The sequence below is a fragment of the Crotalus tigris genome, unplaced genomic scaffold (genome assembly GCF_016545835.1).
Source record: "Crotalus tigris isolate CLP2741 ecotype Arizona unplaced genomic scaffold, ASM1654583v1 scf7180000024385.1074895, whole genome shotgun sequence".
NCBI lineage: Eukaryota > Metazoa > Chordata > Lepidosauria > Squamata > Viperidae > Crotalus > Crotalus tigris.
The window spans coordinates 283,755-296,311 of NW_024100555.1; the positions used below are offsets into that span (position 1 = coordinate 283,755).

Sequence of the window (12,557 nt, forward strand, 5' to 3'; positions counted from 1 at the left end):
CATTCTTGTACTGTTTTCAAATGTTTTAATTGTTTTAGAATTGTTCAGGCTATATAATTAGTTAATTAAAATATACGCACATACATACAGATACACGTGTGTGTGTTGTGTGTATGTATATGAGTGTTTGCGTATGCTATCTTTTCTCAGAAAATAGTCACACGTGACTCTAAATTTAATAAATAAATATCCAAGACCTTGGAACACAGCAACAGCTAAACACCAGTTTGCCAAGAGAGAAATGCCAGTGGGTAGGAAAAAAAGAGAAATACAGTTCTACCATTTATTTTAAATAATGCTAATTAAGGCTTGATTTATGACATTGGTCTCCAGCATCCTTGCTCTTCTTTTTTCTGCCTGAAAAGGGGAATAAATGATTGCATACAAAGTTCTAAAACAAAACAGGGGATTGGAGGGCTAGTTGCAGTCTGCATTTCTATGATCAAAATTTCCTGACTATTCCTAGATATGACTATGAAGAGGTGGATGCTGATGGTGCTAACCGGATGATGAAAGATCTAGAGACTCTGTTCTTTGACCGGTCCTTTGTGGGCAAGACCTTATCAGCTGGTGACAAATCATACGTTGTAGAAAAAGCTGATAATTTTGAATACAGCGATCCTGTAGATGGAAGCATTTCAAGGAATCAGGTTGGGAAAATGTTTAAACTTGAAGCTTTGATATCTGGGAGCAGTTGTTCTTCTTTTATCAGTATATTTAATGATGTTACTGTTAGCCTTATGCATAGTCTAGTAAAAATTAAACAAAATTCACTGGTCAAGTTATTTTTATTTGCAGTTGCATTAAAAGTAAAAAGAGTTTTTACTTGGATTTCTTACCTGCTTAAAGAATTCAGGTGGATGACAGCGATGATGATGATGATTTGCAACGTAGTAGAAGCACTGATAATTTTTTTGGGTGTTTAGAAATTAATAAATGTTTACTAATAAATAGCTTTCTATACATGTCACTATTGATAGCAGTAATTTAGCAAAACAAATCATAACTTACAATCTTTTCATATTCATTATTTATTAGTATCTAGTTGACCTTGGCTGATATTGAAAAAACTAACAAAGTTGAACTATCAATATGAGATTCCAGTCTATAGACTCGACTGGGGGTTGGAAAAAAGGCAAATGCAGACAGATCCATACTGTTGCCATCAACACCTTGATGTTGACAGCCGGACCTGAACTCAACCTAAGGGAGATGTTATCGAAATCCTAGCAATAACAGGAACATTTTCTTTGCTGTGATTCTGGTTCTAATGCTTATTTTAATTAAAGCTTGGCTAGCCTTGGCTTATTCTGAAAGGATATGGCCAAGATAAAATATATCTATCATTGTCAGGATCCTATGCTTACCCAACTAGTTTGATCAAAACATGTAAAGATACTTAAGAAATGTAACTTATTTAGGAAAGAATGGCATATAAAATACATAAATTAATGTTTAATTCCTACATGTTTTGAAGCACTTTGAGCTCTGCATAGCAAAGTAAAAATTAGGAGCTCATCTTTTCTTTTCAGGCATATTATTAAGATTGCCATATAATAGCAGTCAATGAAAGTCAAGTAGTCTTTTATAGAATAGATTTCAAGAGACCTGAAATTCTTTTTCTTTCTTTCTTTCTTTTTTTTCAGGGTTTGCGGCTCATCTTTTCTGATGGTTCTCGCATCATTTTCAGACTTAGTGGCACAGGAAGTGCTGGAGCAACTGTGCGACTATATATTGACAGCTATGAAAAAGACGCACCAAAAATATATCAGGATCCACAGGTAGCTTGAATTGTCAAGCTGTGTCTAATTCTGTTGGCTTTCAAAAGCCAATAGGAATTGTCCAGGCTGTCTCTGCCCTGCTGAGCCCGCCAAAAGTCCCATTCTGCAAATGGTGCTGCACCAGTTGAGTAGTCCTTGACTTACGACCGGTTGAGTAGTCCTTGACTTATGACCGGTTGGGGGTCGCGGCATTAAAAAGGTTGAGAACCACTGCCCTAGATAATCTTTTTCATGCATGTAAAACCACTGTAAATGCCATTAGTATCAGAGTCAGGAGTCTATGTTACTTAAATTATTAGGTCATAGATTTATTGGTGTACTGATGCAGTAATTCTAATTTGTAAACATTCCTGTCACAACCAATGGATCAATACTCCAAAAAAATGGATCCTATACTTGTGGGAAACCAGAGAGAAACTAGGAAGAAAAATAAAGGACTCATTTGGCTTTGTGGGTTATATGAAATATTAAAGGCTTTTCTATCTCTGATTCTAAGACTTCAAGATTACCACTTCTAGGGTTCTTGTTTCATAGAGAATTTGGAACTTGTTTACTGAATTAAAACTATGCAGAAGTGTTGGCTGGGCGTCTGCAGGATCTGGTCAGAAATGTCAAGGTAACAGCCATGATGTTGTTCGATGCTCATTTTTGAAAAAAAGAAGCTTTGATTAAGTCATGGCTGTCATATTTGACCACACCCAGCAGACATCCCAATGTGACTGTGTCCATGCAGGTTTCTAGAATCTTAGTTTGATCCTTCTGCACATGGCAAATTCTTAAGAATTCTGGAGAATAGCAGAGAGATGACCAGACTGAGCCTGAGGGCAGACTTAAATACATGATCAATTTGGAGTCTATATGCCGGCATCAGAGACCCAAGTCCAGCCCCCCCCCCTCGCAAGTCCATTGACTCTTAACTAGCGCCAATTTAACTTGATCGTTAGTTATTCAGAGTCTTATATATAGATAGCATGAAATACACTCGTAGTGCCTTTGAACTCTACCCTTGTTTCTGACTTCTTGAACCTGACACTGGTTTCCAAAAGCTGGTGACTGTTGTTCCTCTTCATTTTCCTTTCTTTCTCTTTCTTTTTGGTAGGTCATGTTGGCTCCTCTCATCTCTATTTCACTGAGCCTTTCCCAGCTTCATGAGAGAACTGGCCGCACAGGCCCCACCGTCATTACATAATGTAATGCTTGAAGACATCTGAACAGAAACGATTTGGGTACATGGCTGCTCCCCATCGGAATTTGCTAATCTTACCCCCAGCGATCAATTATCTCCATTCTCTCCCTCTCCCCACCTTAACACTGTATCCAAAAGCATTACAATCTGCTAAAAGGGTAGACATGATATTACAAGTTTACACTAAGTGTATGCTGATATTCATTGCCTTTTTAACATTATCTATTACCAGTCTGTGTTGCCTTTTGTTTTAAGTAACCATGGAAAAGATTACTGTATAAAAACAGCAGGACTAAATAACAATATAACTTTATCAGGTGTGATCCAAACTGCCTCAGCACACAATTCGGGTGTGTAATATGTATGTGGGTATATATCCATACATTTGTGGGCAACATGCAGACTTTTTAAGTTTTGTGCCTCTAAAATTGCAATCACTGTGAATTGATCCCCCTGAAATGAATACCTATGATTTGCTGTACAAATATTCCACTGTGTCTCCTGGACAAAATTAATCATATTAAATTAAATAAAGCAGTGCAACTTGAACGAGTTCAATTTTCAAAAATGGAATTATGGATTGCGCATATACAACCAGGATCTTTATGAAAAATGACGGCTGCAAGTAGAGCAAAAAGCTAGAGATGTTTATTTTTTTTTCAGTCTGCATATTCATCTCATGCATTGCCATTGCTTGTCATGTTATTATTTACAACATACCTAACATGGGCTTGGCTTCCACAAAAAAATGTAAGGAAAAACACACGTATCTCCACATGCATGTCCCAGCCTGCAATCTCATAATTTTGACCTTTGTTTTTTACTGGATGAGATTATATGTAGAGATATAGTTATTCTTCAACTCCCATTATTTTGTACTTCTCATATCCTTTTACTGTTCAGATAGTTCCCACCAGATAGTGATGCAGGTTCTCATTTCCTCCACACTTACACATGTTCAGCTTTGGCTTCTCCTCCCACCCTTTCTCTTTTTCCGGAGGGAATTTTGCAGAATTATCCAAAGGACAGGAAACCTTTGTGAAATTGTCCTTAGTAGGCAGAGAATGAAAGCACTGGTAAACTGGTACTCTTGTGTCTATGGAGATTCTCAGTCATCCAGGTCGGGGTTGTCCCAAAAGTGCTTTTTCAAAAAGCACCTTTGGCACTTTTGTGGTCTTGGTAAAGTTACAGCTGAATTGAGCTGAATTAGTGCAATGTGTTGCCCAAATACACACATAGATGAACCCTGTCCAGCATCCAAATGAGACAATTAACTAAGAGCTTATGTGGTGAGTAGTTAAGATGTTGGACTAGGAGTGGGGAGACCCAGGATCTAGTTATACTCAGGCAGAGAAGCTCCCAAGATAACTTTGGGCTGGTCCTTGTCTCTCAACCCAACTTTTCTCATTCAGTTGTGCTAAGATAAGAGGTAGGGAGATCTTTATAAGGGTAGTCCTCACTTAATGACCGTAATTGGGATTAGCAGCTCTGTTGTTAAGTGACCCAGTCATTAAGCCAGACATCACATGACAACAACTTACAATCTCACTTCCACCATGACTGTTAAGCAAATCATCCACTGTTATTAAATGAGATGTCACATTGATTGTGACTTGAGATTTTACTGCCAGCTTCTCCATTGACTTGTCGGAAGCCAACTGTGAAACATTCAAATGGTGATTGTATGGCCACAGGATGCTGTGACAGTTGTAAATGCCTGTCAGCTATGAAGCACTTGAATCTCCATCATGTCACTGCAGGGATACTGTGACAATCATAAGTGAGAGGACTGGTCCAAAAGTTGCTTCTCCAGCACTATGACTTTGAACTGTCACTAAACGGGGCAATTGTTATGTAAGGACTACCTGTAGAAGCCAGTTTGTAGAGAAAGTGTGAGATAAATATAACAAATACATAATTATAATAATAAAATACAAATTGTGTGAGTGAAACATCAGGTTGCATAGAAATCGCTACTCTCAATGCTCAGATGCTTGGTTTTGTACTTAAACAGCAGTTGCTATTGAATGCAAAATCATATAGTAGTGATTAGTAATATTATATAATAATAAGAGCATGGCTGTTTGTTAAATCTCGTTTCATTGATTCTGACAATGAAATGCCTTTTGGAATTTAATGCTTAAGCTATGGCATTATAAAGGATTTGTTATAGATATATATATATCGGAGAAGTTTTCTATTTTTACAATGCAACCTGTCATTTCTTATGTGCAAAGGATTATCCTTTTCATGTCAATTGATGGTTGGACAAAAGATGTTACATTTGCTAGCCCTAAGAGATTATTTAAATAAGTACATGTATTTTGTGTATGTGTGTGTGTGTGTTTATAGAACCTCCCATCTCCACATGAAAATAGGCACAAGTTAAATCTATAAGTTGTCATTTTCCTTTTTCAATTTTTCTTATGTTTATATTCCCAACTATGGAAATATATACCTGCTATATAGATGCCATACAGTAATATTATTTCAATATAACATTTTAAAGGGTCTCTGGTATTTTATCTTCTTACTAAGCTACATAGAAATCAAATCAAATCTTTATTATGATCATAGACCAGTATAGCTAAGCTACAGTATATTCAATGCAATTTACACATCCCTTCCTATCTCAACATTTTGTTCAAAGTACAAACCAAGTTAAATATAGACAAAAGTGGATCTTTAAGATTTGAATAGATCTGACAATCAAGTTGCTTGTGTGCTTTAATATTAATAGGTTATGTTGGTCTAGGGCCATAATAAAAGCTTGATTTGATTTGATAGTATTAGCAGGAGTCTAATAAACACTGTTCTTCTACAATTCTTAGCATTATTAATATTAACCATTCTTATCATTTGGAAACTACTTCTGTTCATGAAGTCTACTGGAGCAATTGCCTTTTTTTGTAACCACTGGTAATTCATTGAAATAACGCATGTAAAACAGATGGAGTACACAATGAGGCCTTCAAATTTCTTTTAGGAATCTTTCCCCAATGGTGCAATGTGCAGTCTAAAATAATTATCCATGGTTTTCTAAGTCCTGCAAAGGAGCAGAATCATTCCTTTCATTTTTATTTAGTGACATGTTCAAACTTAATAATAAATGGTAATATTTATCTCACTTTATTCTGACTACTAATAATGGAAGTTGCAATTCCTTAACAAACAAGCATTTACCTAGGTAGTTGCATCATATGAAACATTTGGGGAATATTCTTTTAAAAGTTATTTAAAACTTTCGATCAAAATGTTAAATTTGTGTGGGTCACCTACCGACCAATTCTAAACATCTTTATGCTGTGACTTCATTCTAATTTAGGTTAGGATTATATGCCTGGTTGAAAGGAATTCTTATAATGTTCCAAGTGTTGACAGGAATAATTTTGCAACGTTCTCTTGTCCTTAAATATATTTGGATAACCTTTATTTGTATAAATTATTTCCTGATCGGATAATGACAAGCACATTACTTAATACTGATGTATTCATCTTTATTTTATTTTTTGTGTGTGTCCTGAATTACTTAAAATCATTCTAGCATACAGTATTCACATGAATGAAATAAATTGGAAGCAGAACATAGTATCATGATTCCAGCTTAAGAACCACTCCCTTCCTCTATCCTCCTCTAGGAAAAGATTAATAGTTTAGTCTCCTAATTGTAGTCCTTTCCAGGAAAAACCTGCAGATTCATTTATAACCTGCAGAGGCCACTGTGGTCCTTGTAGAACTTCTATGTTAAGCGTCCTGCATTTAGAGTTTTGGTGATGAGCAGGACAATAATCTTAAGTCACTTTGTTTCTGTGTTGATCCTTCCCAAAAGCACAAGAGAATTTTTAGGTGAACAATGGCTGGTCAGTGAGCAGAAGCAGTTTAAAGAATGTGAAGTCGCTTTTTTTTCTTTCCTGTTTCTTCTTCTCTATAACAGTTTTGTTTCGTCTTATTGTCCTTTTGTCACAGGTAGTCCTTGATTTACGACCACAATTGAGCCCAACATTTCTGTTGTTAAGTGAGACATCTGTTCATTGAGTTTTGCCCCATTTTACTTGCCATAGTTGTTAAGTGAATCACTGCAGTTGTTAAAGTTAGTTTCACGATCGTTAAGTGAATCTGGCTTCCCCATTGATTTTGCTTGTCGGAAGGTGGCAAAAAGGGGATCACATGATTCTGAGATACTGCAACCGTCATAACTGTGAGTCAGTTGCCAAGCATCTCAATTTTGATCACATGACGATGGGGATGCTGCCACTCTTGAAGGTGTGAAAAACGGTCTTAAAGTCACTTTTTTCAGTGCTGTTGTAAACTTTGAACAGTCACTAACCGAACTGTCGTAAGTCAAAAACTACCTGCAATTCTTTTCAAATCCTTTTAAAAGTACTTCTTCCTTTTTTTGTTCTTCCAACAAAGTTCACAAACGGAGTTCCTGATGAAGTTCACCTTCGTCAGGATCTGCTTGTAGAGAATTTTAGACCAAGAACTGCACTCTCACTCTAAAACAGACTTCAGGATCTTTGTTCTAGTGTTGTTCAGGATCAACCTCTATTAATATTTAAAAAGGAAGCACAAAACCTAACCTGTGTGCCATTGTATATCCTACTGGCTTCATTCTAGCAAGGTGTTTATCCTGGACGAGGCTTAGACTTGCTGACACCTACAGGTATTCTGATGTCTAGTGTTGTACAGTCATGACTGACATTGTCTAAGCCAGGGGTCCCCAACGTTGGCAACTTTAAGACCTGTGGACTTCAACTCCCAGAATTCCCCAGCCAGCAGAGCTGGGAGTTGAAGTTCACAGGTCTTAAAGTTGTCAAGGTTGAGGACCCCTGATCTTAAGCCATTGATGACAAACCTTTCGGACTCAGCTTGTCAAAAATTGAGAAACTGCCTAACTTGACTGTGCTGCATGTTACTCTTCCAACAAAAGAGAAACAATTCTTTACATATTGATTAAAAAAAAAGGCCAATCATGCATGACCCCGAGGATCTGCCACGCACTGCTTACCTTTGGGGCAATTTCTGGTCCTCTGTGGCCTAGCCAAGGTAGTTCAGGTTTGTGCAAGGCCTTCGCTCTTGAAGGGGCTTCAGAGGATATTCTTCTGTGGCCTCTGCAGCCTCAGAAAACGGTATGAAAGCACACCCCATTCTTGCACAATTTTTGGAGGCTGCGTGACAGCACACCCTATTGTCTGAAAAATTGCAGAAAAATGGGGAGTGCTTTCACAAATGGTTGTCAGGTGTTGGTGAAAGCTGGCTTGGCATCCAAAATGTGGCATGTCACCTTTGACATGTGTGTCATAGGTTTGCCATCACTGGTCCAAGCAGATGAAGACTAGGGCATTACTGCCTGTTAAGACTGCATTCCTACTCTCCTTGAAATTGTTGCTTTGTTTTAAGAGTTTATCTCTAGACTAAACCAGCTCACATTGTCATGGATTCAGTTCTGTTATTCTGTAACAATGAATTCAAAGCTTTGATGTAAAAAAAAAAAACAACCCATCGCAAATCATTCCTTGACAGAAATTTATTTTTTAGTTTAAAAGCGTTAAAATTTACATTTAGGTTAAACTGCAGATATTTTCTTAAAACATTACCTATTAAAAATCTGAATGTGCCACTGTTGAATTCAATCTAGAGACTTAATAGATTTTGTGAAAACTGACATCGCTAAAGAAAGAGAATTTGGAAGGAAGTGGGGCGGGAGTGGGGATTGTATACATACAATGTTATTTTTTCAATTGCTGCCTGGGATCCAAAACACTGCTTTATTGTAGTTATTATTTTCAACAATTAAGGCCAATGAGTACCTGAATAGTCTATGCAGTTCGTTTGTCAATTGGGTAGAGACAATTTTTGTACAATTTTGAAAATAAAAGTATTTTAGCTACTGACCAGCCAAAGATGCTTCTGGTCTGTAGTTTAACAACAGTCATAATTGTCTGTGAAAAAGGGGGAACCATGGCCTAATGTGAAAGCCATGACCTACGTACATGTATTAAGAATTGAAATGCTGTTTCATAAGTGTAGCATTTATGTGATGACATGCGTGTTTAATCATTTTGGCATCACTGCAGATGGTTACAGATGTGGCTGACTAAACACGTGGCTCCTTACAGCTAAATATAAACGCGTTCTGAAAACAGGGTAAAGACAAACTTCAACCTTGGCCCAAAGGAATGCAATGCAAAGGAAACCTTGCAACCATCCAAGCAGCCCTCTGATTCCCTTCATGGTCACATTTACATGTGCAATTGCTCAGGTTTATTCTTGGCATTACATGGGAAGTCCAGGCTCTCATGTACTCATCTCCTTTCTCTTGATTTTCTAAGATTGGCATCTCTCCCAATTAATTTGGAAAGATGGAAAAATGGAACAAATTGAGTAAGAGCCACTTATTATTAGTAGCATTAGTAACATCTATTTGGCAGCACTTTTATTTGCTCTCTTTAAGTATTGCGAGAAGATCAGATATGATTTTAGTGGTCTGTATGAAACTGTTTTCCCAGCAGGAGTATTCTTTTGGGCGGGGATCAAAAATATAAAGCTGGTGGCTGCAATGGCATGATCAAAACTCTTCCCTTTTTATGTTTGTACCAATATGCTTTTCAGACTTCCTGTGCTTCTTTTCAATCTTTATATACTTGGATGATGAATGCTGCTTTTATTTATTTTCCCTGTTAAGGATCCCCTTTCCTTTACTCTGCTTTTCTTCTGTTCATGTTGCAGCAATATTGAGAAGAAAATCAACCTAGAAAATCTATTTTGTCTTCTTTTCAGAGGATACAGTGTGGGGGAAGAGAGTATTGTAAGAAGACAAGAATTTGTCTTTTGTGTTTCAGCTGATAATGGCAATTGAGATCAGTTGGTCTACATGCCTGAATAGAGTGGGAAAGATAGTTACAGGCAGATATTGGTCAAAAACAGCTGTATGTTCAGTACATCACATGCTTTTTTTGAAATACTGTGACACATCATCATTTAGCAATCCCCCCATGAACAGTAGATAACTTTACTGGATATGTATTACCAGCAAATAGCTCACATTTTTGGGGCTTTATTATAGCCATTGGGTGTCAACACTACTAACATTGGATGTTCTTGCTTTGACAACAGCTGGCAATACAGCCATTTTCTCTGTTGCTTTTAGAATTAGTTGCTGCTGGGAGGGGAAATAGGGATGAGAGTTTAGCTAGTCATAACAATAATAACTTAATTGTGGGAACCCAAGGACATTGGGCCCAGAGCTGATAGTGTTTTGGCAGGCTGGGGAGCTGGGGAGAAAGTCCCCACTTCAAGCTAATTGGGGAATGTGATTTATGACTGTTTATTGGAGGAAGGAATTGCACTTTGTTACTTTGTATCCAGAGGAGGAGCATTTAGTTTCTGGTTTCAACTATGTAGTGCCAATACTTTGTTTCTCGAATAAAAGATTCTTTAAGGTAAACAATGCCTCAGAGTTCTTTTGAAGAGTTTCATCTGTCGGAACCATGACATGGGGTTAGTATTGCTGGCAATTTATGGGAATCCAATCAAGCTGACTTGACTTGTATCAGTCTTCCAATCAATACTTGAAGGGCTGTCATAGGGAAGAGCATATTAATTAATTCTACATAGCACCTGAAGGCAGAAGAAGAATGGGTAGTAGCTCATCAGAGGGAGATCCAACCTGGAAATAAGGGAATTTCTGGTGGTGAGAACAATTAATAAATGGAATAGCTTATCTCCCGGAGTTATGGGTGCTCCATTGCTGGAATTGGAGAAAAGATTGGACAACCATTTGTCTGGAATGGCAGAAGACAGAGGTCCCCAACCCCAGGGTCATTGCCCACTACCGGGCCTTGAGCTGTTCAGAACCAGGCTGCGGAAGGGATGGGCAAGTGCACGTGTGCACACATCCTTACTTATACAAATATGGGGCAAGCACATGCACACATGCTCCATTTGTGTGAGCAGCAAGCATATGTGCTTGCCACTCATGCAAAACCACGCCCTCCCCCCCTGACTGGTCCACAAAGACGGAAAGGTTGGGAAACCCTGACATGAGGATTCCTGCCTTGGACAGGGAGTTGGATTAGAAGACGTCCAAGGTTCTTCCAGCCTTATGAATCAATCCAAGTGCCCATGAAGTCCAATCCATCAGACACAAAGTGCTGGCATAGCACTTGCTCATTGTTTTCCTCCAGCCACCATCCTGTGCTAGGACTGTGTATTGGACTTCCACTTCATCATCTGAGACAGCATTTTATCATCTACTGGGGAATGCTGGTCCACCACCTCTGAAAAAGTGGATGCTTAAATCTGTCCTGCCTTGGAGATGCACAACAACTACATATACATAAAAAGACAGCAGACAAGTTTTAAATATGTAGTAATATGCTCAGAGTGCTCTATTTCTTGTCCTAGAATCACCAGAACATTACTATCATACTGTATTTGTCTCTTCAAGGACAGGGAAGAAAAAAAAAGGCATATTTCAGAATCCTTCCTATCTGTTATTGTCATAAATGGTCAGCCTGGTTCAGGATTTCCAATTTTGCGATGTAAATGGAAGGAAAGGAAAACGTGAGAAAAGCTGGTAGACAATGGGTAATTCTAAGTTACAGCTACCACCACAATTTCTAGATGCCTTGTTTTAAATCCATCATAATATTTGCATGTATTGGGTTAAATTTGCATATTTGTGGATTGATGGATAGCATGGTCCTTAAGCCTTATGATACACTAAATCTCACATTGGACAAAGATAACAGTAAATATTTTCACAGAGGCCTAATATCCAAGGGCAAAAGAGCAGTTGCCTGAGCTATTCCTCCCACACTTTCTCTTCCTCGTGGCTGTTGCTCATCCTACCAGCATCAGATTGGATCCAGATGTTGTGAAATTTGCAGTTGTATTCCTTTCCCTCTTTGTGTAGCTTGGTCTAATGCTTGTGACTTCTGGACTTAAACAGCTGAAAGATTGCAACACCTTGTAAAGTCATTTGCCTTTCTATACCTCTTCCTTTCTAAGCTGATTAATTAAAACATGGACCTACGTAATAATAAAACTATGAGTTATAGATTCCATGAAGATGGACTGCTTAACCAGCTTCTTGATTAATAACCTTTTTGAAAGATGGTTAAATACAGTATTCATCTCATGGAATAATATTCCTTGATGTTCCTGTAGTGACTGTTCTGAATGTGTGCATCTCATGATGTCAACTTTAATTGTTATTCCATAAATTTAAAGTGTGTGTGTTGTTTTGCTTTATTGGAGATATATATAAAGTCAAACTTAGCAATAATGCAAAACAAGACAAAACCTTTCCCATTTTACAGTTTTTTATTATCTATTTTATAATTCATTTAATTGAGAGCATAAATTGGCAACTTGTGACTCCCTAGTTGTTCAACCAAATCTCCAGAAGTCCCATCAGGATACCCAATGGAAAGAGGTAGAAGGATTTGTGGTTCAGCAGCTTCTGGGGTGCTCATGGGTTCCTCAGCCTATCAGAGGATTTGATTAGACTATAGTTGTGTCCATCTGGATAAATTGCTTTAATTCCTTGGATTAAGGCTGAGTTTGAACCTGAGTTGATAATAGTA

General features: G+C 37.8%; 1 protein-coding gene across 2 annotated transcripts in view; it reads left to right on the forward strand.

Annotated features, from left to right (window-relative positions):
- The window catches only part of PGM1 (phosphoglucomutase 1), a 35,559-nt gene extending 32,038 nt beyond the window's left edge, over positions 1-3,521 (forward strand). The window contains exons 9-11 of one of the 2 annotated variants that reach the window (XM_039328948.1): positions 467-650; positions 1,647-1,781; positions 2,881-3,521. In XM_039328948.1, the coding sequence (XP_039184882.1) occupies positions 467-650; positions 1,647-1,781; positions 2,881-2,970 (409 nt within the window). In that variant the 3' untranslated portion in view covers positions 2,971-3,521. The remainder of the gene's footprint in view (positions 1-466; positions 651-1,646; positions 1,782-2,880) is intronic. The other variant, XM_039328946.1, reaches the window with a different exon arrangement.
- The last annotated feature ends 9,036 nt before the right edge of the window (positions 3,522-12,557 follow it).